The sequence below is a fragment of the Macaca fascicularis genome, chromosome 14 (assembly GCF_037993035.2).
Source record: "Macaca fascicularis isolate 582-1 chromosome 14, T2T-MFA8v1.1".
NCBI classification, from domain to species: domain Eukaryota; kingdom Metazoa; phylum Chordata; class Mammalia; order Primates; family Cercopithecidae; genus Macaca; species Macaca fascicularis.
In genome coordinates this window covers 76,237,288-76,263,401 of record NC_088388.1, presented here as the reverse complement: position 1 = coordinate 76,263,401, position 26,114 = coordinate 76,237,288, and the positions used below count along the sequence as shown (strand labels likewise).

Below are 26,114 nucleotides of genomic sequence, written 5' to 3'. Positions count from 1 at the left end.
GTTTGCATATATTTGGAATTAAAGCCCACTTAAGTATTCATGAACAAAGATAAAGTCCACTCAGGTATTCATGAACGAACATATGTATAAATATACACATTCAGGTAATTATGTGTATGTTCATTCATGCATGCATATATGAATAATATTGAGTGTGTATGTACAGATACATGTGTGTACATCTACTTTTGTATGTACAAATTTGTGCACATGTATATATATATATGTATGCCAGAATTTTAATTTTCTGTAAGTTGAAGACTAGGGCCAACTCTAGGCAAAAGTGCATATTTGGCACAGGTTTTTTAAAGTGTCATATCTCTCCTTTCCCTATTTGCCATCCTCTCATACTATTAGTTATGATAATACTACCTCAATTTGTATATGCTCACATGTGAATTACCTCACGTGATTTTTTTTTTTTTTTTTTTTGAGACAGAGTCTTGCTCTGTCACCCAGGCTGGAGTCCTGTGGTACGATCTCAGCTCACTGCAGCCTGTGCTCCTGGGCTCAAGTGATTCTCCTTCCTCAGCCTCCTGAGTAACTGGGACTGTGGGTGTGTGCCACCACACCCAGCTAATTTTTGTGTTTTTAGTAGAGATGGGTCATCATGTTGGCCAGGGTGGTCTTGAACTCCTGACCTCAAGTGATTTGCCCGCCTCAGCTTCCCACAGTGCTGGGATTACTGGCATGAGCCACTGAGCCTGGCTCCCTCATGTGATTCTTATGATGGCCTTAGGAGACTGGCAGGGCAAGGACTATTATCCTCCTTTTATATATGCAAAGAAATTAATTAGACTCAGAGAAGTTAAGTGACATACCCCAAGTGACTCAGCTGATACATGATGGAAATGTATTTTGACTTGGGCCTTTAACTCCTTTGCTACCTATAACCCAAACACAATCCTCCATGCTAATTTTGGTCAAGTGTTTCTATTTTTTCAACACTTCATTTTTTTTTTTTTTTTGAGACGGAGTCTCACTCTGTCACCCAGGCTGGAGTGCGGTGGCGCAATCTTGGCTCACTGCAACCTCCACCTCCTGGGTTCAAGCAATTCTTCTGCCTCAGCCTCCCAAGTAGCTGGGACTATAGGCGCACACCACTATGCCCAGTTAATTTTTGTATTTTTAGTAGAGACAGGGTTTCACCATATTGGTGAGGCTGGTCTCGAACTCCTGACCTTGTGATCCACCCACCTTGGCCTCCTAAAGCGCTGGGATTACAGGTGTGAGCCACTGCGCCCAGCAACACTTAATTTTTTATACCGGTTAGTAGCTAATGTAATAGGGAAAAAGTAGATGAGACTGACAACGCAGCTGGGTCTTAGCCCTATTTTGCCAATGACTTACGTGACCTTGAACCAATCTTTTTCCTTTTCTGAACCTCATTTTACTCATCTGTAAATGAAAGTGCTGGAAGTACTTTCTGTTCCGTCATTCTGTGCTTTGGAATTTGATTTTGATATATAGTTCATCACCTTTGAAGGGAGTGTTTACTTATTTTTTATATGACATAACAAGTATACTTATTACCAAAATACCCAATCTTCAAAAATACTAGCAGTACATAAAGTTGGGGGTAGTGCAGTGAAGGCATAGTGTTGTACTCTGCCAAAGTTGATAGTCTTCTGGACAAGAAAAAACAAATGAATTATGTTTAAAGTATATCCTGAATTTATTTCTCCAGAATACTGCTAGCTATTCTGGATTTGTTATAAGAACATGTTGTCAGAGCTTGCCTTATTTCCTGCTGTGTGGGTTCATGATTTGCTGTAGGGTCAAAGAAGCTGTATCTAGCACTTTTTATATGATGGAATTGGGATTGTACATTCTCTGGGCTTGGTTCTTGGTGAGGAATATATTGGATTTGGTAGAATATTTCTCCTCTTCAATTCCATTAGTGGTGAATTGGCAAAGTCAGTTTTTCTTGGACCCATGGGAATTAAAGAACAAAACTGAAGACATTAACTGGTCTTTAAACTTATTTCTTGCTAAGATCTCCGTTGGGTCTCTCTTTCATATTTTATGAAGTCTAAGATACCACTGATTGTAAGATGCACAATTATTTCCATACCAATCAAGGAAAATAAAGCTGCCAATTAAACCATAACATGGATGGTAGGACACACCTCTGTTTCAGAGACTTTAATGTGAAAAATGTACCTCTCAGAATCAATTAAACATGGTAATTGCTTCATTGAGGGAGCTTGACTCTATTCTTGGAAAACAAGACCCTACCTTTAATTAGACTTGACAGGATTAATACCTGTCTTTTCCTCAACCTTAGTCCTTTTGTCCCTGTGGGCAATAGATATGGATATAGAAGGATCCTTTATGAAAGCTGAAGCTGGAGACTGGCCATGATTTGGCATGTATGACTCAGGGGTGGTGCTATGGATTCTTTCCTATTCTTTTAGAACGCAGATTTTCTTAGCTATTTAAGCCTTACAGTGATATAGCTGATGATGTGGATACAGTTCTAGCATAGTATTTAAAATGAGACCAGAATTCGAATCTAATTCCTCTCTTTAACCTGTGTGTACCCTGGACAGATAACAGTCATGTGCCACAACAACAGACCGCATATACAATGGTGGTCTGATAATATTATAAGGAAGTTGAAAAATTCTTATCACCTAGTGATTACTTAAGTTTAAAATAAATTTAGTGTAGCCTACGTGTATACTGGTAATGTCCTACTTAGGCCTTCACATTTACTCATCACTCACTCAGTGACTCACCCAGAGCAACTTCCAGTCCTGCAGGCTCTGTTTATGGTAAGTGCTTATGTAGATATATCCTTTTATTTACCTTTTGAACTATATTTTTATTGTACCTTTTCTATGTTTAGATATACAAATGCTTACCATTGTGTTACAGTTGCCTGCAGTAACATGCTGTACAGGTTTGTAGCCTAGAAAGCAATAGGCTATACAATATAGCCCAGGTATGTGGCAGGCTATACCATCTAGGTTTGTGTAAGTACACTCTATGATGTTCCTATAATGACAGAATTACCTGATGACACATTTCACAGAGCATACCCTATTGCTAAGCCACACACAACTGTACTTAACATCTCTGAACTTGTTTCCAAATCAATAAAAGTAGATATAATAACAGTACTCAGAGCCATAATGAGGATTAAAGAAGGTGATATGTATAATGCGTTTAGCATGATATCTAGCCTGTAGTACCAGTCATACTATTACTATTCTCTGAATCTGGCATGTGCTTGACCAGATAGACTTCTTTTGCTGTCAAGAAAGAATTAACTGTGATTGTTTATTGACTAAGTCCCTTGTCTTTCTTCCTGTGCAGATAAGTCAGCTGAGGATTATAATTCTTCTAATGCCTTGGTAAGTATTTACTCTATGTTGATGTGGGCAGACGTGGAGGTAAGGATCAAGACGGTGTGGCAGAGGCAGAGCCTGAGCTGGAGGCACTCATATTAGTCACTTCTGCACCCTTGGCCTCAGAATTCCTATCTATCCAATAAAGAAATTAGATATAATAAATAGGAGTGTCCCTTTCAGCTTTAATGTCCTAGAAATTCTTTCTTTGTGATAATTTTTTTATTTTTAATTTTTATGGATTCATAATAGTTGTAAAATGTTCTAGAAATTCTGGAACCAGAAGATATGGCTTTAGGTTCAGTTTTTTAATTTGTAGCTTTGAACCTTGGGAAAGTCAGTTTGCCTCTTTGAGCTTCAATTTCTTCATCAATAAAATGAGAATGATATACTCTGCCCTTACCTGGACGTGTCTTCAGATACCTACATTTAGAAGAAAATTTCCTCTTTGGTCTATGGAGTCTGCAAAACCAAGATTAGTACTAATTGTTGAAGGGAACAGATTTTATTCATTTAAAGTCATTCATTCTGTCCTCTGAAGTTGTAATGAATGCTTTGACACTCGAATGGATGTTACAGAAATCATGAAGAATTGGCTGGGGATTAAACTAGAGGATCTCTGTGTCTCTCTCAACTTACAAATTCTATTTCCCAGGGCAATTACAAGGATAAAATGCGATGTTGATGTATTTTAAAGGGTCCTATAAATAATAAATTGTGATGCATGTAAGAGAATACTGCCTTTTTTTTTTTTTTTAAGAGATGAGGTTTTGCTCTGTTGTCCAGGCGGGAGTGCAATGGTGTGATCATAGCTCAGTGTAAACTCAAACTCCTGGGCTCAAGTGATGCTCCTGCCTCAGCCCTCTGAATAGCTGGGACTATAGGCATAAGCCACCACACTCAGCTAATTTTTAAAAAGTTTTGGTAGAGATGGGATTCTCATTTTGTGTTCTCAAACTCCTGGCTTCAAGTGATCCTCCTGCCTCGACCTCCCAAAGTGTTAGGATTACAGGTGTGAGCCACCACACCTGGTTGCTATTTATTTTTTACATCTGATGTCTCTTGTACATAGGTGGTTATGCCATTCTGATTTACTAAACATTTGCAAAAGCCCTAGTTTATACTATGCCAAGTCCGGTGTGAATAAGTGACATTACAGAGATGGTCAGACATGTCCCAATACCTAAGAACCTCCCAGTCTTGAGGTTGAAGACCTCAAGCAGCCAATTCTTCATGATTCCCATTTGTGCTTGAAGGCACAGACAGATAATTATAGTGCAGCATGCTAACCTTCATGAAGCCAGGGGCTGTTTCTGACTTGTTAATTGTTATACCGTTTGCATCTGGCAAGTCTTGGCATTTGGTAAACATTTACTGAATGAAAGGTTGGAGGTGTCAGAGAAAGCTTCCTGATGGTAAAGTCTGAGTTGAATGAGTTAGTTATCTAGAGCAAAGATTAAGGGGAAATGCGGATATTCCACACAGAAAGAGAATAGCATGTGTGTGGGCAAGGAAGTTCATGAGGTATACTTGCACAGGGAACTGCGAAGTGGTTTGTTATGACTAGAATGTGAATTGTGAAGGAAGTAGAGGTGGGCGATGAGGAGGAGTGGTAGGGGTAAGCGGGACAAATCATGTAGGAGTTTGACTTATCTTAAAGGTGATGAGAAGCTTAAAGAACTTAAGCAGGAGAGTGGTTAAGTTCTAACACAATACCGAGTCACCATCAAAATACTTTGAACCATGCTTCCACCGTGGGTACTGGTTTATTCTGAGTCATTTTTACACTTATTGATTATAAAAAACAATATTCACATGTTCAGTGCCTTGCAACCTGTTGGATCCTTTCTTACCGACTCTCTGAATCCTCACAGGAGCTTACTGAGGTAAGTTATTATCCTTATAGATGATAAAACTGAAATGGAAAAGAGTTAATGGCAATAGGCATCTGATTCCCAGCCTATACTGCTTTCCCCCGCTTCCTGCTGCCTTTCATCAAATGGAAGAGATGTAATTAAAAAATGGGAAAGAATTTGCAAATACAGGATCTTTGAATAGTAAATTATTGAAGAAGAGGCTTTAAGCCGAATTGTGCTTCATGGCTCAAATGTCTTTATGCTTTTGTGGAAAGAGTGATAGCCATCAATATTGAGTGCCTACGATGCACTGTGTTAAAAACTTTATATAAGCATGATTAGCCTCACAATTACCTATGTAGAAAGTATTGTCATCTCCATTTCATAGGCAGAAAAAGAGAGTTTCCTGAAGACTTATAATTAGAACCACATTAGAACTGGGGTCTTCTGAATCCCAGTTTGGGTTTCTTTTCACTGTGGCAAGGAACAAAAAAAGATGTCATTGAGGTCTTATAAAGGAGACTGCAGTAAAGCTGTAGCTATGTTGTTTGTTATTGAGGAGGAAGAGCCCTGGGGTTCATGCCATATGGCAGGGAGGATAACACCTGCTTGGTAAAAACTTGTACTGGTTTAGTATCTACAATTAAAACTACTAAGACTGTGAAGGACATTGTTCTCCCTCAATTCAGAACATTTGTCCAGCACTAGCTCAGTGCTCTATATATCCTTACTAGTTTTACATGGAGGAAATGTTTTGTATTATGGTAGCATGTCATTATTTTCCATATTGGTTTCACACAGATGATTCCACTTGTGAAATAATCAAATACAATTGCTGCCTAAGAAATTAAGACTCAGAGAGATTAAGTGACTCACTCTCTACGTTTGACTGAGTTAGTAGTAGAAACCAGCACAAAATTCTGCTCTCCTGAGCATTCATGTATTCACTCACACCCTAAATATTGAGTTAGTATCTTCTTTATGCCAAAGTACAGGTGACACAAAAATGAACGTGCACTATCTTAATCCTTGAGAAAAAAAATTAATGACAGACTGGGGAGAGAAGGGCTGCAAGAAAGGCATGAATAATGTACAATGGGGTTATATTTGATGGAGTGATTTATTCTGCTCTGAAGTACAAGGAAGTTTGCAGAGTTCTTGGGCCTTAAAACATTGTTCGTTTAACAAACATAATCTTAAAGTCCCTTTTAGCTCTAAATTCTGTTATCTGTGGTTCACTGGTCTGAGATCTGACTCTAAGATTCCATGGCATTTTAATGCCTGATTCTCATTTATAAAATGAATAGTTACCACATGATAGGTTCTTTGGGTGCTGAGAAGTCAAGGACTAGTAAGATCTCTGCTCTTGGTCTCACAGTTTTTGTGGTGAATCAGAACATGTAAACAAGGATTTATAATACAGTGTTAGGTAAGCATCAGGTAATGATACCAGGCAGAGAAAAAGGCAGTGCTTTCCTGTGTGATGGACAGCATGAACAAAAGTTGGGTTAAGGATCCAGTATGTTAGGCCAGAGAGCTTGGACTTTATGCTGGAGCTGAGGGAGTGTTTTAAATAGAAGATTGATGTAGTTGGATATGTGATGTCTAAACTAACATCTTAGATTTCTTTAGAAATTGGATCAAGATAGTAAACTGAATTCATGTGCCCATCTCTCTTGCTATCTCAAATTTCTTAATTTCAGAAAAGATTTCTTAAAAATCAAATTAAAAGCAATGTTCTAAAACAAAAGCATGACGTAAATCAACTGTTGTGAGGAATTCATGGAAGATAGAAAGCAGAAAAGGTCAGATTGATCAGAGCAGAAGAAGCCACAACTTAAAGTATAAGAGAAGATGCCTAGGAAAATGAAAGTAGCTCCAGAGAAAATGGGCTGAAAGAATATATACAAGAAGCAGGAAAGAGTCATGGGCCATCTTCAAGGGTAAATTAATTTAATTCTACCTTTGAAACAGTAGGGGCAGCCTCCTCCTTACAGTGCACAAAAGGCAGTGGGTGCATTTGATTCTAAGCTAAAATCAGCTAATTTTCTGGAGAAAGTAAACTGCCTACTTGAGGAAAGCTCTTGCTGTGGGTACAGGGGCCTGAGAGAGAAACAGAGAGGAACCTGAGTTAACTGCAATATTCTACCACAGATATAAAGAAAAGGAAACAGGAGAAGTAGCTCTGCAGTGAAGGAAAATACATTAAAGTTTTCCATCCCAAGAGTAAATTTGTCATACTTTTGATACCTGGGAGGAGGGGAATCTCTACTTTTCCATGCCTGCGTACCCTAAAGTAACACTTGCCAATAACCATCTCTCCATAACTCACGAACAGATCATATCAGACCTCCATTCAGAGGAGGACAGTGGAAAAACAGACTTACATAAGTTTCAGAAAAACTAATGTTAATTACACTAATCTGTCGTTCACTTATAAATATGAATGAATAGCCAACGATCTCCAGACATTTGAGAGAAACACAACATTAAAGAGAGGGACCAAGATAAGGAAAGAAAATTAACCCCAGAGGAAATAGATAATTCAGGAAATAACTTTTTAAAAAATCTAATATTTTCAGAGAGGATCTATAGTTGTTGCATCTACAGAAACACCCTGCTATTAGAGCAACCAGAGGAGGAAAGAGTGTTCTTAGTATTAAAAACGTAAGAAATAAATTTATGGCTGGGCACGGTGGCTCACACCTATAATCCCAGCACTTTGGGAGGCCGAGGCAGGTGTATCACCCGAGGTTGGGGGTTCGAGACCAGCCTGGTCAACATGGTGAAACCCCATCTCTACTAAAAATATAAAAATTAGCTAGGTGTGGTGGTACATGCCTGTAATCCCAGCCACTCGGGAGGCTGAGGTAGGATAATCACTTGAACTTGGGAGGCAGAGGTTGCAGTGAGCTAAGATTATGCCACTGCCCTCCAACCTGGGTGACAAAGCGAGACTCCATCTCAAAAAAAAAAAAAAAAAAGAAAAAAGAAAGTTATAAGGTTTAAACAACAAATGCATATAAGTAAATAGGGAATTAATGATATAAAAGATAAAAAATTTGAGAATAAATGACAATAGAGGGTTGGTCAAGGGGATTCAAGCATAAGTAGAGAACAGAGGCAGTAGAGTGAAAAAATAAATAAATATTAGGAGAAAAATTTCCCAGCTAGAGAAAGGCATGAGTCTTCAGATGAAGGGCCTATTAATGACCAAGTCAGATAATTGAAAAGAGATCCAAGAATAAAGAGAAAAATCTTAAAAGCTTCCAAAGAGAATATGGTTCATGTCCAAAGGAACATTAGCATCAGACATCTCGTTAGAAATAGTGGAAAAAACAGTAGTATCTTCAGAGAGATGAGGCAAATTGTTTAGAACCAAGAATTCTGTACCTAATCAAACTAATATTTTAACTATAAGGTGTCAATATAAAGATACGTTTGGACACGTGTAGATCAAAGATTACCACCCATAGATTACTTCTGAAAGGCTAAACACCAAATAGTAATAATTATCTCTAGGGTTGATGGTGATTGAGAATACTCACTTAAAAATATTTTTATTGGCCAGACTTGGTGGCTCACGCCTATAATCCCAGCACGTTGGGAGGCCAAGGTGGGCAGGGCACCTGAGGTGAGTTCGAGACCAGCCTGGCCAACGTGATGAAACCCCATCTCTACTAAAAATACAAAAAAATTAGCTGGGCGTGGTGGTGTGTGCCTGCAATCCCAGCTACTCAGGAGGCTGAGGCAAAAGAATCACTTGAACCAGGGAGGCAGAGGTTGCAGTGAGCTGAGATTATGCCACTGCACTCCAGCCTGGGCGGCAGAGTGAGACTCCGTCTCAAAAAAAAAGAAAAAAAAAAAAAAAAAGTCAAGTAGGACTAAAAGCCTTGTAATAAGTAGTTGTCATTCTGCGATCTCCCTTCACCATTGTCTTGGCAATCCCTTTGCATTTTTGTGTTGGTATTCCTACTTTATCTGTGCCATGTCTACATTATTTTTTGTTTACTTTTGAATTTGGTGGAGCACATCCTCTCGTAGATTTAAGAAAGTAAATGGAAAGTAAACATTTAATATCTTTCAGGTCTCAAAATGGGGGTGTTCTCTATGCTACCCTCATGTTTAATTAATACTTTAACTGCTTATAGAATTGCAGATTATACATATTTTTTCATCAGAATTTGGAAAACATTACGCTTTTGTCATCTAGCTTTCAGTACTGCTGAGTCCAAAGCCATTTTATTTCTCCTTCCCTGTATATGACCAATCTTTTTTTCTACTCAGAAAGCTTGTAGGATCATCTTTGTCACCACTGCTTTGAAATTTCACAATTGTATTCCTATTTACATCTATTTATACTGCAGGGAGCTTTGTGAACTCTTTCAGCCTGGAAACTCTACCCTCAGTTCTAGGAAATTGCTTGAATTATTTTGTTGATGATTTCTTCCCCTTGCTTCTTTTGTTCTCTCTTCCTGGAACCTCCATTATTTAGATCTTGAACATCTTTTTTTTTTTTTTTTTTTTTTTGAGATGGAGTCTCGCTCTGTCACCAGGCTGGAGTGCAGTGGCGCGATCTCAGCTCACTGCAACCTCCGCCTCCCAATTCAAGCAATTCCCCTGCTTCAGCCTCCCGAGTAGCTGGGACTATAGGCGCACACCACCACTCCCGGCTAATTTTTTTTGTATATTAGTAGAGACGGGATTCCACCATGTTGTCCAGGATGATCTCGATTTCCTGACCTTGTGATTTGCCCGCCTCGGCGTCCCAAAGTGCTGGGATTATAGGCGTGAGCCACCACGCCCAGCCCTAGATCTTGGACCTCTTAAACTGATTCTCCATTTTTTAAAGGATTTTCTCTATTTTCCTTGCGTTTGTTTTTATTCTGAAGAATTAGGAGACTTCCTCAACTTCATCTTTCAGTCAATTTAATTTTTCATTTCTATTCTCATGTTTAATTTTCAAACACTATTTTAAGAAAATATATAGCATTCTTATTTCCAGAATTGATATATTTTCTTCTCTCTAAGGAAGTTAATGATAGGCTTTCTTTGGGTGTTTTTTCCTCCCTGTTTAGCCTGGTTTTTCCAGGTGGCCCTTTGCCTCATTTGTTTTGGTTTCACACTTTTATGTTAGAGGTTTTCCTTGCATATTCAGAGGTCTGCTCATATTTATGATTGGGGTACTAAAAAGCTCACTAGAATTTTAAGCTCATTGGTGGTGAACAATTCAATACTTTTAATAAATTTGTAGAGTTGTGCCACCATCACCTGAAAAAGTTCCCTGGTGCCCTTTTACCATTTATTTAAACTCCCATGCTCAACCCTAGGAAACCACTGATCTGCTTTTGGTCTTTATAAATTTGTCTTTCTAGACATTTTATATAAATAAACTCATACAACATGTAGTATTTTGCGTGTTGCCTCTTTTACTTAGCTTTGAACTTTATGTTGTAACATGTATCAGTATGGTGTATTTCATTTATTGTTATGTCCAAATCATATTCCCTTGTATGGATACATTACATTTTATTTATCTTTTCGGTTTTTTTTTTTCTTTTTTTGGAGACGGAGTTTCACTCTTATTGCCCAGACTGGAGTGTAATGGCGTGATCTCGGCTCACCGCAACCTCCGCCTGCCGGGTTCAAGCAATTCTCCTGCCTCAGCCTCCTGTGTAGCTGGGATTACAGGCATGCACTACCACGCCCGGCTAATTTTGTATGTGTAGTAGAGACTGGGTTTCTCCATGTTGGTCAGGCTGGTCTCGAACTCCCGACCTCAGGTGATCCACCCACCTTGGCCTCCCAAAGTGCTGGGATCACAGGCGTGAGCCACCGTGCCCGGCCTTATTTATCTTTTCATCAATTGATGTGTACTTGGGTTGTTCCCACTTTTTGGTCATTATGAATAATGCAGTTATGAACATTCATGTACAAGGTCTTGGGTGGTCTCATTTCTTGAGAGTATATACCTAAGGAATGGAACTGCTGGGGCATGTGGTTAACTTCATGTTTAACCTTTTGAGGAACTGCCAGACTTATTTCCACAGTGCTGGCACCATTTTACATTCCCACCAGCAGTTATGAAGGTTCCAGTTTCTGCATATCTTTGCCTGTCCCTGTTGTTGTCTGTCATTTTATTATAGTCATTTTAGTGGATGTGAAGTGGTATCTCATTGTGATTTTATTTGGATTTCCTAATGGATAATGATGTTGAGCATCTTTTCATGTGCTTATTGGCCATTTATATATCTTCTTTGAAAAAATGTATTTTCTGTTATTGATCTGTAATTTAATTCGACTGTGGTCACATAGTATATTTTATGTGATTTCAGTCTTTTTAAATTTATTGAAATGTGTTTTATGCCCCAGCATATAGTCTATCCTGGAGAATGATCCATGTGTAGTTGAAAAGAATATGTACTTTGTAGACATTGGTTGAAATGTTCTTTATATGTTGGTTAGGTCAGTGTTGTTCCTTTATCCTTGCTTATTTTCCTTCTAGTTCAGTTAATTATTGAGAGTGGAGTAATGAAATCTCCAACTAGAATTAAAATTGCTAACTATAATAGAATTGTCTCTTTCTCACTTTAATTCCAATATCTCTTGGTTTATGCAAAACTGCTTTGTTAGGTGTACATATGTTTATGTTGTTATATTTATAATTGTTATAATTGATAGAATTGGTATATCAGTTGTTTTGACTTTTTATCATGAAATGTCTCTGTGTCTCAAATGATATTTCTTCTCTTAAAGTCTTTTTTTTGGTGTTAATATAGCCACTTTGGCTCTTATGGTTACTGTTTGCATGGTACATATTTTCCTGTTTTGCTTTCAATTTATTCATGTATTTGAATCTATAATGTGTCGCTTGTAGACAACATATAGTCTAATCTTTTTTTCTTTTCAGTCTGACAATTTCTGCCTTTTGATTGGGGTATTTAGACTATTCATGTTAATGTAATTTTTGTTAGGTTTGGACTTAATGTTTACCCATTTGCTATTTATTTTCTGTATGGGTTCTGACTTTTTCTATTCCTCTTTCACTGCCTTCTTTTGTATTAATATTTATTTATTTTTTTACTTTGCATATTTCTTTTTTTATTATACTTTATGTTCTAGGGTACATGTGCACAACGTGCAGGTTTGTTACGTATGTATACATGTGCCATGTTGGTTTGCTGCACCCATTAACTCATCATTTACATTAGCTATATCTCCTAATGCTATCCCTCCCCCCTCCCCCACTATATTAATATTTTTATTGTATCATTTAAATTCTTTTTTAAACTGTATTTCTTGGTGGCTATTTTATGTCTTATACATTTTAATTTATTACAATCTACTTCACATTAATAGTAACTGAATTCCCAATGTATCTTCATTCCCTGCCCCTTCTTTGTTCTGTTACTGCCATTCATTCATATGCACGAATGTGTATGAATGTGTGTATGTGCATGTATGTACTGTATATGTTGGAAGCCTAACAATTGCTTTATGCAGTTATGTTTTTTAAAGAAGTTAATGGAAGAAATAACAAAAAGTATTTTTTTAGAGTGTTCCATGTTAATCTACATATTTACCATTTCCTCTGCTCTCCATTATTACTTGTGGATTTGAGTTACTAGTTGGTATTACTTCCTTTCAGTCTGATGGACTTCTCTGAATATTTCTTGTAAATCAGATCTGATAGCCATAAATTCTCTTTCTCTTTGTTAATCTGGAATGTTTTCATTTCATCTTCATTTTGAAGGATAGTTTTCTTGGGTATAATTTCTTGATTGGCAATTTTTTAAAATTTCAGCTGTTTGAATATGTCATCCCACTGCCTTTTGGCCTCCATTATTTCTGATCAGAAGTTTTTATTTTGGTTTTTAAAATATACTGATCAGCAGTTAGCTGTTAATCATACTGATTGGCCTTGTACATGATGTCAGTTTTCTCTAATTGCTTTAAATATTTTCATGTTGGCTTTAGTTTTTGGCAGTCTGACTGTGCGTTTAGGTGGTTTTTTTTTTTTTTTTTTTTTTTAATTTTTCTTTTACTGAGACGGAGTCTCGCTCTGTCGCCCAGGCTGGAGTACAGTGGTGCAATCTTGGTTCACTGCAACCTCCTGAGTTCAGGCAATACTCTTGCCTCAGCCTTCTGAGTAGCTGGGATTTCAGGTGCGTGCCACCACACCCAGCTAATTTTTGTATTTTTAGTAGAGATGGGGTTTCAGCATATTGGCCAGGCTGGTCTCAAACTCCTGACCTCAAGTGATCCACCTACCTCATCCTTCCAAAGTGCTGGGATTACAGGCATGAGCCACTGTGCCCAGCCAGGTGTGAATCTTTTTGTGTTTTTCCTACCTGGGATTTATTGAGGTTCTTGGATCTGTAGATTAATATTTTTTATCAAATTTAGGAAGTTTTATCTATTATTTCTTTACATATTTTTTTCTGCTTTTTTTTTTCTTCCTCAGAGACTCTTATTATATGTATGCTGGTGTGCTTTATGTTGTTCCACAATTCTTTGATGCTCTGTTTTTTACTTTAATTTTTTTACCTCAGTTCTTTGTATTAGATAATTTCTATGGGTCCATTTTCTTTTTTGTTGTTGTTGTTTGAGACAGAGTCTTGCTCTGTCGCCCAGGCTGGAGTGCAGTGGCGCTTTCTCGGCTCACTGCAACCTCTGCCTCCTGAGTTCAAGCGATTCTCTTGCCTCAGCCTCCTGAGTAACTGGGACAATAGGCACGTGCCACCACACCCGGCTAATTTTATTTTTATATTTTTAGTAGAGATGGGGTTTCACCATATTGGCCAGGCTGGTCTCAAACTCCTGACTTACGATCCACCCACCTTGGCCTCCCAAAGTGCTAGGATTACAGGCGTGAGCCACCGCGCCCGACCTCCATTTTAAAATTCATTGATTGTTTTGCCATATAGAATCCCTTGTTTAGCTCTCTGGTGAGTTTTTCATTTGTTATTTTATCCTTCAACTGCAGTATTTCCATTTGGTTCATTTGAAGTAATTTCTACTGATAATTTGATTCATTGTTGTTACGCTTTCTTTTAACTCTTAAAACATTGTTTCTTTTAGTTTTTTGAATGTATTTATATCTGAGTTGAAATCTTTATTCTCTAAAGCCAACATTTGGGGACATTCAGAGAGTGTCTGTGGATTGCTTTTTTCCCCCTAGGGCATACTTTCCTGTTTCTTTCTATATCTTACGATTTCTTGTTGAAAATTCAATATTTAGATAATATTCTGTACCAATTCTGGATACTGATAGCCCCCTCCCCAAAAAAAGTTGCTAGCTTTTTTGTTTATTTGTTGGTTTTGTATTATCTTACTAGGGATAAATCTGTGAAATAGTCTCTATCTGTGGTCATTGATTTCATTGCTCAGTGTTTGTTTTTTTGTTTGTTTGTTTTTGTGGTGGTTTTGTTGTTTTGTTTTATTGCAGCCCGGCTTTCCAGAGATTGCTTCTGTGTTTGCTTAGCTGAATCTTTAGCCAATGATTTGACAGAGATGGTGCTCAAAAACTTCAACTCTGTAAGGCTTCTTTCCTCTACTGATGGATCTGTGTGTAGGTAGGGGAGTACATTTACTGTTTAGGCCTTTTTCAAGTCTGTTCCAGCTTTTACTTTCTGTTGGGGTCTTTTTAATCTTTTATGTGCATGCACACAGCCAGGCATGTGTGATTAGCATGAGGCTTTTCTAGTGTCTGCTGTGCCTGTGAATAGCCTTATCAGAAATTAGTTTGCCCTACTCAGGACTGTAACCTCAGGCTAGTAGAACTGAATAGTTGGCCCTCTGCCACTACAGTCTTTGGAAGTCACTTCCAATGACAGTGCCACTGGGCCTGGGCATTGCCCACATCTCCAACGGAAAGTGAATGTTCTTGGACTATGCAGTTATACCCTGGTCTGCCCTGGTGGAACCGCCACACTTCTGGAGTTGGGGCTGGGATGGATGGGAGCATCCCTTACCCAGAATGCCAGAGATTCTATTTTTAACCCAGAGTTCAGGAGTTTATCAGTCATGAACACTTCTCAGTATTTTGTTGACCTTTGTTGGATTTCCAGGGAACTGAAATGGTTTTTGTCAATATTGTCCAGATTTATAGTTGCTTTTTGGGGAGAGGATTTGCCAGTCTTCTCTCTCTGCCATACCTGGCAGTCTGCTTATAATATTTTTAAAAAGATAAAAGACAGATTATTCTGGGCTATAATAAAAGATGCATTAGAGAAAGCAAGACTGGGCGCCCAAAAAGCAATAAGGAAGACTTGTAAAGGATTAGTAAAGGTAAGAGAATATGGTGCCTAAGTGAAAGCAGTGGTTATGAGGCTAAGGAACAGAGGGTTTAATGGAAAGAACTTCTTGAATCCTGATACAGTTTGTTTTCCATTTTACCATACTGCTTCTCATGGAGTGGGGAAAAGATTTTATGTTTAGTCAGGTATCAATCCTTGGTCTCCCTATCCCAAGGAAAAGTATCAAGTTGATCTTGTTGTAGGGTGAGCATAGTCTTCCTACTGGGACAGAATGCTTGGTGAACATGCACTGGCTACCATCTCCTCTCTGGGTTGGGTTGTCACATTTCAGTGGCCATTTTCAATCTGTTTGCATTATATCATTCTGAGCTGCCCAGAGCCTTGAGTTTTGATTCCAGTACCTAGTCATTTTCTTCTTCACTATTTTTCCTTGACCTTAAAACTTCTATTTGATCAGGCAGCAGCCACCCAAAATTGCCTTAGGATATAGTCTTATCCTTGACCATCTTAGCTGAACCTTGGAGCCTTCCCAAGGTGGTTTTTTAACTGGCCTATCTGTAATGAGAGCTGGTTTTGATCATGTTGAAGATATGATAAAGCAAACAAACTTTTATAGGGTGTGAAAAAAACCATCAGACCCACTAATTTTTACTGTAGAATGTAGGCTAATGGTTTAAGTTAGTTAATAGTACAGTTCTTTGCCATTTTGGTATCTTCCTTCACAATCCTATTCCCATTATCTCCACTTTTTCAATTGTTGAGTGCCGCATCATTTAGATATTTCATTCCAGTTTATACTACTGTTGGATAAGACGTATTCATTTAGCAATCCTATACTGAGCACTTTCTAATCATCTGGCCAACATCATTATCATAGCTAATATTTGAGTATTTTAAAAATGAATTTTACATAGCTTTATCTCATTTAACCTCACACTAACACTAAAGTAAGTACTAATACGGGCTGTATTTCATATCTGAGGAAACTGAGAGTTAATATCTTACCCAGAACTCATAGTTTGTAAGTGATAAAGGCATGATTTGATCCTAAGCTAGTTGATTCCAAATTGTCAGTTTTTAAGTATTATTCTATCCTGCCTGGTAAAACAGACAATTCAACATAAAACCTTAACAATTGGAGAGAATTATAAAGTAGCCAGTGATATTGTGTTAGTACTTCTAATGAAGAAGAAATAGAAAAAAGAAGGAAAATCAAACTAAAAATTGATATCAGTGGAAAAGTACGTAAAGTATATTCCAACAGAGGACGTTTGAGATCTGTCACTAGAAGAACAATTGAGGAAGTCGCAAGAAGAACGAACTTACAAAGTAGTTACAGACAAAGACGTTTCCATGTATTTATTCCTTATTGTCATCCGGTAGTATGCTAAGAATATACACCTTTAAGCAAATGCCCACATTGCAAGGATGTAATCCAGGGTACTACTCATACATTTCCATAATAAAGAAAACCCAAACTGGTAGATGAATTTATATAGAAACACCTTTAAAATATTGTTGAACAGTTGATGCTATCTGAAGTTAAGATGTAGGTTCTTAAATTAGTAACATTTGTGTTCTACAGTGTTTTGGTTCTAGTATCTTGTTTTCAAAAAAGTAGACAGTATTATAGATTATAGTTAATATTCTTTGCCTATTTGCAGTAGAAAACTTGCCTGTGATGAATATTTTTGTATTTAAGGCAGTGGAGATGGTATATTAGTATATATGTTTGAACATATGAGGAATAAAAGTGCTATTCATACAACATTTCAGGAAGTAATAAATTTGGTACTCTTTCTGAAAGCTTTGAGTACTCTATCAGATTATACTTTAAAAGAACTGAGAACAAGGAACCCTTGAGTTTGTTAGAGTCATAGGTGCAAATTTTTTTTGGTGCTTTTCACTATTCTGTTATAAAATAGGAATTTGTATTTTATTGCCATTGATTAAAAAAACCTTTTCTCTAATTTGTGAGAAACATCTTAATAAAACACTTTAAAAAGAAAAAAATGTATAGATTACATCACTGTTCTACTCACAGTACTCCAGTGGTTTCTTATTCTAGGTCTAAACTCCAAAGGTATTATTACCGCCTCTCTGACTTGACGTAATCTGGTTCCCAACTAACTTTCTGACCTTGTTTCTTTCCTTACTTCCCCTTACTGACTTTGTTACAGCCACATAGGTAGAATTCTTAAGGGTTGTGGGAACACACCAAGCATGTTTCTGTCTCAGAGTCTTTAACTTCTTCCATCTGCCAGGAATATCCTTTTCTCAGCCCCATGGCTTGCTCCCTTAATTCATTCAGGTCACTGTTATATGACATCTCATTAGAGAGGCTTGCCCATGCCTATGGTATCTAAAATAGTGTCTCCCCACCCCCCCAACCAATCTCTGCTCCTATGTGGAGCAGAGACTTTGGTGATTGTTTTTTACTCTATTCTCTTCTAGAATGTAAGTTATAGAACCAGAGGCTTTATCCGTTTTATTCTTTATTTAGCCCCAGAGCCTAGAATGGAGCCTGGCACACAGTGAATGGATGGATGGATGGCTAGATGGGTAGATGGATGATGAATAGTGGAATGTGTGGCTTTTGTTTGAAACAGAGATTTGTGATTATTAGACATAATGATAATTTAATTGATTCCTTACATCTTTCTAGCTCTTTACCATTTTCAGTGATTTTATGTTCACTTTGCCTCATTTCATCCATTTAATGGCCCTCTGAGGTAGGCAGAAAGCTGTAGTCATTATCCCTATTTTATATATTAAAAATGTGAGACTTAACTTAGACCCTTGCCCAAGGACACAGGGCTAACAAGTAAAAATCTAGGTAATAACCTAGACCTTTCTCTCTCTGACAGATGTTATTATCACTGCCCAAAGCTATCACCTATGGAAGACAGAATCTTTTACTGAGGAAGGTGATGAAATCCCCTTCTCTACAGTTTTATAAAGCAAACAAACCTAGTGTTTATAGTATACATCAGGGGAGCTCCAGGGCTACCTGATGATGAAGAGCCTTGCTGAGTCAACTTTATTCCCACATTAGGTTTTTAGTTAAATTTTGTTGACTAGTGGGGAGAAAATAAATTAGAGCAGAAAAATATCGAAATACATATTTTGACAGGGAAAGAACCTCTCTTGAGTTTTGGAACTGAAAACGATTTAAGGTCATCCCTCAAATTATAACACTCCTCTTCCTTCACATTCCTCAGGTGATTAAACTTCAAACCAAGAAGACAGATTTATTGCCTGTGGTCACAACTGCTTATATATGCCCAGCACTGTCAGTTTTTAAGTTATGCTTTGTGCTGGAGGCCCTGTTAAAGTCTATGAGAGTGCCAGTTTTTCCTACTTTTGTATGTCAAATGTGGTAAAAGACAGTCTTCCACAGTCAGTAGCTCTAGTATATTATTCCTTAGTTCTTCCATTTATCCCGTTATTCTGACTCTTGACCTTCCTCTTAGGAGGCTCCAGGTGTCAGGCAGGAGGGGCTCTCATCCTCTGTCTATCTCCTATACCAGATGGTCACTACTTTAGGACATGGACCATCTTTTTCATCTTTGTACATTTATGTCAACAGTATCAGTCTTACTGAGCACAAAGTAGGTGCTCTGAAAATACCTGAAACTATTGAATTATATCAGTATATATTAAAAGATCCCCATTGCCTCTCTGGTTCTTTGCTGACCAAATGATAGAATCATTTGGTCTCTATCAAAAATCTCATGTTTTGGAGGCATTTTGTCTCTTAATTCTGTGTAATAAACAGTAATGGTATGCTATTTTTGCCTGGACCTGCCCTAAAACCTGCCACTCTTGGCCCAGCTCTGTTACAGTTTGCATGGGGAAATCAGGTTGTCACAGATTGTGAGCAGATCTAATTAGTGATAAGTTCCATTCCAGGGTAGGGCGGAAGCTTAGGGAAATAGTATCCAGTCTGGGGAGAAATTCATTGTTCTCTTTAGACAACATGATCCTGATGCTGATGTTCTTTATCTTCAGGTTGAGGTGAGGACCCCTGGTGACGTAATGGGTCCAGGAAATTTTTGCAAAGAGAGGAAAAGGACAGGGCAAAAGCCTGTTTAGACTGCCATTTACCATATCAGGAGAGAGTAAGAAATTATAATGATGAATTTTGAAAAATTAGAAACTTTTGATCCCTTCCCTACATTTCATACTTTATTTCCTATTCAGTATGGAGAGCAAAATTCATAGAATAAGAAGGTACTGTGAGCTTGTCTTCAGGGGTTGGGTTGGGGGAGAGGCAGGTAGAAAAGCTGTAAGCTAGCTTCCCATTCACAGTTAGGCTTTGGGTGGGAGAAGGAAGCTCCAAGGGATTGAGTGGATATGATGGCTAAGAGAAGAGGGAGAAACAGATTGAGTTTCTGAGACTAGCTACATGGAGGTGAGAGCTTGGAGGCTAATGTGGATTTCAGAAGGGGTATCAGGTTGGGGTTTCTCCCTGGGGGGTTTGGTGATCCTGATAGTTAAGTTCCATGGCAGCTGGACCAGATGCATCTTGCTTTTCTTCTTTGCACAGAATGTGAAGGCTGTGTCTGAGACTCCTGCAGTGCCACCAGTTTCAGAAGATGAGGATGATGATGATGATGATGCTACCCCACCACCAGTGATTGCTCCACGCCCAGAGCACACAAAATCTGTGAGTCTTTGGGACCTGGACAGTTTTGTGATTTATTAGAGTAAGTGGGGAGAGGGAGGAGTTGGTGCTAAGACCTAGAAATTTAATATTCTGGTAGGGGTCCTTAGATTTTGGAGCTGGTGAAATCACTGAACTACCTTGACTAAAGGTACTTTCTGTATGATTAAAGACAAAAAATGGTGTATTTATTTATCATCGGTTTGTAGATAGTCCCAAAGTGTCCTATGTAATTGATGTTTATACCAATCCAGTCTTGGTTTGCTTAGCCTGTTCTCCACAGATAGGACAGGAAGATATACAGGATTGATGCTACTTAGTGCAGGACAAACATAAATTATTCCAGTCTCCAGGGAAGCAACAAATTGTCTTGCTACAGATCTTTTCTTCTCTGTTAAATATGCAGCATTGAGCCTCTTAGAGCATTATCGATAATACTGAAAGACCCAAGAGAATTTATAAATACATTAGCGCTATTAATATGCTGGGCATCAGGAGTGCATTTTGATGCCGGATGTTGGCAATGATTTCTGTTTAACTTTCTTTGAAGTTCCTGCATCTGAGAATAGCCATAGTCCCTCTACCCTTGCTTTGAAAAATCTAGTCCCCGTGCCTTTTACTTAATTTGGCATCACTGAGCACTGACCTGCCATCAGATGATACTCTACTAGTGTTTCTTTGTTTAGGTCCATAATGAAGGAATCATCTAGCACTTCTGTGATCTTGAAAATAAATAAATAAATAAATAAAAAAGGGCTACCTCTGGAATACGGCATTCAGGGAGGTGTTCGAACAGAAATTGGTTGAGTGACTATTGGAGATGCTGTGGAGGAAATTCAAAGGAATTATATGACCTTTTAAGATGAGAACTTATAAACAGAATCTGTGGAATCATTTTCTCTGTAGGTCACAAAGTTACCTTAAGGGAAAATGGGCTTCAAAATTGGAGAGTTGTTAACACTGATATGTTTTTTTTTTATTTGTAGGCATGTTCATTTAAAACATTTTTTTCCCCACTAAACCATGAACACCTCAAAAAGTAGAGGAAATCCATATATATGTATTTCTAGTGTTTAACATAGTTCTTGGCACCTGCAGAGGTGGGTAAATATCAGAGGACAGTAAATATTGAATTAATTAATTAATTAATTGATCTTCGTAGCATTTCTTTCTAAAAGGGTATTGTTAATTCCTAATTTATAGAAGAAGCATCTGAGATTTGGAGAGGTGAATTGATCTGCCCAATCTCTTAGTAAACTAAAGAGCCAGGATTTGAAAGCAGGTAATTAACGCCAACTCCAGGTTGTTTTCCACCATAGCACAGTGGTATTTTTGTGTGTACAAACCTGTGCTAGGAGCCAGAGAAGGAGACTATTAGAGAAGGAAAAGGCAAAGTTTCTGTCTTCAGAGAGACATATCAAGACAGTCAAAAGAGGACAGGGCATGAAAGTATAGGTTTAGATACCTGGGATATAGTTTTTCTACAGGTACAAGAATAGAAAATTGAGAAATCATTATACTAGAGTAGTAATCAGGAAAGAAACCATCACCTCTGATCTCAGTGTCTTGGCTTATTGCTGTTCCCACTACTGGAAAGTTCTCTCCCATTTCCACCTATTAAAAGCCTCTCCAGTCAAAAGGTAGCTTGGTCAAGCAGTCGAAGGTGCAGGATTTAGTAGGCTTTAGTCTCTGTGGAGCCATGGGTTTGAGTCCCACTGCTGCCAATGGCTTTGCATCATCCAGATAAATGATCATCATAGATAAATGATCCTCCGTTCTTTGCAGAAACCTATCCATCCTTCAGGATCTAGCTGCAGGATCCTGTTTGTTTATTTATTCCATCAAATATTTACCTGAATGCTTGCTTTTTTTTAGTAAGTGGTTAGATGGAGAAACTCAGGGATCAATGACCCACATTCCCTGTCCTTATACAGTTTATGGACTATCCAAAAGATAATTGTGATATTTTTATGATAAAATCTGATAAATACCTTGAAGCATCTCCTAGGAAAAAGTATAACTTATGATCACTTCTGTACCTCAGTAGTATATAGCTTGCTCATTTTTTTATAACGTGTATCACTTTCTGCCTTGTAGTTATGATTTTCTCACCTCCTTTATGAGAATGAGAGGATGGGGCAGCATTTTGTACAGGGTGAGGCAACAAGTAGATTCTCAGTAAACGTTATGTAAATTAATAATAGGACATTTAATATTTTTAAAAGGTAAAGTTTGAGTGCTTAATGTCTGCTGGGGATGATTCTGATTACCTAACATATTAATCAGTTTACTCCTACAGCAACCCCAAAGATAAGTGTCATTATTATCACCATGTTATAGATGAGGAAACTGAAACACAGAGAAGTTAAGTAACCTGCCCAAAGTCAGGCAGAAGGTAAGAATAAGAGTTGGGATTTTAGTTCAGGCAGTCAGGTCCCAGAGTCTATGTTCTAAATCACCACACTCTACTGCCTCTTGATGAAGAACAAAAGTAGTTCCTTCCCTGCAAGGGTTCAGGATGTAAGGAGGGAATAACTCAATAGAAGTTGGTGTTGTGCTAGTAATGCAAAGTGCTGTGGGAATACAGGATATTTCTTTTAGCTTGGGGAAGCATAAAATATTATAGATGAAGGGGATCCTTATCTAATAGAATTGTCTTTAACTAATTTCTTTTGATAGTTGTCTAGCCTCTATTGAATATCTTTAGTGCTGAGACTCACTTCTTTTGTTTACAGTGAGAGTAAGGAAGGCCATTTTACCCAGAATGGATGGGCCTGGGCACAGAGGAGGAGTAATAGAGATTTTGACATAGGAGAAAGGATGAATTTATTGGGGTTTGCTCTGTGGATGTTCTAACCTCACATCTAGGAGAGGTTCCCCTGTGCTGACAAAGGCTGGTCTTGCCAAAATTTTGTCCCAATAATGCAGGTATACACACGGTCTGTGATTGAACCACTTCCTGTCACTTCAACTCGGGACGTGGCTACATCTCCCATTTCACCTACTGAAAATAACACCACTCCACCAGATGCTTTGACCCGGAATACTGAGAAGCAGAAGAAGAAGCCTAAAATGTCTGATGAGGAGATCTTGGAGAAATTACGTAAGGAATTTGTCACTTTCTGAACCTTTCTTTGCTTTATGACTGGTCAAGCACAGAGATTTCCTGGTCGTAGGCTTGGTCCATGCAGCTGGCTGGCCATGCTTGGTACCTTAGCCTCAGACTGCTTCTCCACCCTGCCTCTGCACCTATGTTCCCCATCTCACAGCCCTGGTTGGATACTGTGTTAGGATGGGGATGTGGTGAGAGAGTGTAGATAGCTCACTTTGAGGGCAGGGTACCCCTCACCCCTAGGCATGTGTTATAGAGATGACATCTAATGAATTGTCTAGAATGCCATGCTTGAGAAAGACTGAGGACCTAGTGGAAAAGGGCGCTGTGATTGATTATTGATGTTTTGCCATTGACCTAGGAGAAGACAGATCTGCCATCTTGGTTGTAGGAAAAGAGGGAAGGGAAGTTAACATTTTATGTATCAAATGACAAGCAAAATATTTTCTTGATTTTTAAAAAATTTAATTCTCTTATTAACCCTGTGAAGAAAAGTGTTGTGATCCTAATTTTTGCTATTAAGATAATCTGAGGCTCAGGGAGGCTAAATATCCTGCCCAAAATCACACAGCTAAAAAGTGACAGGGCTGAGGTTAGAACACAGTTTTTGTTCCTGTAAGTAGAGCATACTGCCTCTTGCTGTCAAGTGGAAACTTCCATTTTACTTTCTTTAGCTGCCAGAAATGGGGGTATGTTAGGGTAGCTTATTTCTGTGTTTCAGTAAACTGCAGGAGAATTCATATTAGAAGGAAGAACTAGGTTGATCTATGGGCTTGGAAGAATCATTTGACAAGGGCTTTAATTTATTCACTGTGTCTACTTACTTCCAAAAAGGATTCAATGTGACCGATTTGGCGACGTCTGCAAACTGGCATTGCTTTCTGGTTCTCTAGTTCTTCCTGATTAATTTGTATATGACTTTAAAACAAATTTTCACTGATTTAAAAATTGCCCTTTTCTGGATCCCTCATAAAATGACAAAGTAAGAAAAGCCACTTCCCTAGTCATCTGTTTACTCCTGTATGTAGTCTTCTTCTCTAAACCAGAGTTTTGTTTTGTTTTGTTTTTTTAACAATAACATTTAGAATTATGATTCAGAATTAAGACTTGGCCTGGGAGTTAGGACACTTGAGTTGAAACTTCTGCTCAGCCACTGACTTGTCTTAGGCAATTTTCTACTGTTCTCTAAACCTCATTTTTCTCATTTTTAAAATAGGGATGTTAATACTTGTCTCATTTGCAAATCAAATGAAGTAATATATGTGAAAAGTACCAACTCCTAGTAATTGGGTGTTAATGGAGAGTACAGTGGACCGGGAGACTAAAAATGAAACTCCTAATCTTAGCTCTGACACCAATTTGCTGTGTGACCTTGGGGAAGTATCTTCTTTCCTTCTGTGGGCCTCAGTTTCTCCATCTCTAAAATACAAGTTGTAAAACCCAATGGAAAACCTCTATGTTATTGCGCTTGAAATATCCTTTGTTGTAAACGTCTTCTCTACTTTATCTCTCTGGCTTTTACTTAAAGTAGAAATCAGTCCATATGTTACCTTTCTGAAGCTTTTCCAGTCTTTTTTTTTTTTTTTTTTTTTGGTGCCTCTTTCTGTACCCCTTTGGTATTTATCATAGCAATTATGTTTTCATGGAACTTTATGCTTACTTATCTGTCTCCTCCATGAAATTGACCTTCTAGAGAGCAGGAACTGCCTTGACTGTGTCATATCTCTTCATTCCTAACACAACATATGGCTTGGTGCGTATTAAATGAGTAAATATTTACTGATTGTATTAATTAAAACATGAATGACTTTTAGGAGTTTAGAAATGGAATAGCTTGCTGTGAATCAAAGCAGTCAAGGTGATGAAACTTTTGGTTGGGACTTATGGGGGAAAAACTGAGGGCCTCTTTAGAATGCTTTTTGGCTATTGGAGGTAGTTCTTTAACCCATGCCAACTCCAGGGTTCGGGGAAATGTGGGACCTTTTTTGTATCTTGATTTTGGAAAAAATGATTCATGGTCTCTGTTTCTTTCAAAGGAAGCATAGTGAGTGTGGGCGATCCTAAGAAGAAATATACACGGTTTGAGAAGATTGGACAAGGGTTAGTAGGGGCATTTTCTTTCCCTGGAGAAATGACTTTAAAGTGTGTGTGCTGGCATATATGATTTTGCTTTTGTTTTGCCTCTCATAAACCTTGTTCTTCTTTCTCCACTTCACCCCTCACCCATCTGGAGTTGTTATGTTAGAATGACTTCAGATTTGGCAGAATTGCGCTTAATGTGAGAGATGTGCCATTAGCTGACCATGTGGCTAAAAATACCCCTGCAGTGACAGTGAGAGAACGATTTTTTTTCTTAGCACAAAGCCAGCTTCCCAAATTATAACTCTGCTTTTCTGGATGAACCCTGTTTGTCCTAGTACTGAGCTCCAACAGCACTAATATAAAATGGAAGACCCAAACTACAAACCCTTCTACTAGTGTAATAGGACCTATTTTTCTAGGTAGATGCCGGAATATATCCATCTGGCATTCATCCTTCTCTGTATTTTGTATGCTGCCCTCAGTGTAATGAATTCAGCAAATCTTAACTGAGTTCCTATTGTGTGCTAGGCACTATGAATTCAGAGACAATCGGTGCTTTCAAGGACCTCAAGTCAACAGAAAAAGATAGGCAAACAATTGTATAGTCATATGTTGCTTAACAAAGGGGATATATTCTGAGAAGTTCATCCTTAGGCAATTTTGTCATGTGAGCATCATAGAGTGAACACAAAACTAAATAGTATAGCCTACTACACACCTAGGCTATATGATGTAGCCTCTTGCTCCTAGGCTACAAGCCTGTACAGCATGTTACTGTACTGAATA

The 26,114-nt window shown here is 38.1% G+C and overlaps 1 protein-coding gene across 26 annotated transcripts in view; it reads left to right on the top strand.

The window, feature by feature from the left end:
• Positions 1-26,114, top strand: part of PAK1 (p21 (RAC1) activated kinase 1) — a 149,268-nt gene that overhangs the window by 97,294 nt on the left and 25,860 nt on the right. For 13 of the 26 annotated variants that reach the window (XM_045371245.2, XM_074014847.1, XM_074014848.1 and 10 more), the window contains 4 exons: positions 3,322-3,359; positions 20,018-20,137; positions 23,063-23,237; positions 25,283-25,346. In XM_045371245.2, coding sequence (XP_045227180.1) covers positions 3,322-3,359; positions 20,018-20,137; positions 23,063-23,237; positions 25,283-25,346 — 397 coding nt within the window. Of the gene's footprint in view, positions 1-3,321; positions 3,360-5,176; positions 5,240-13,959; positions 18,396-20,017; positions 20,138-23,062; positions 23,238-25,282; positions 25,347-26,114 lie in introns of those variants that run through there. The other 13 variants (XM_015435525.3, XM_005579164.4, XM_074014839.1 and 10 more) reach the window with 2 other exon arrangements.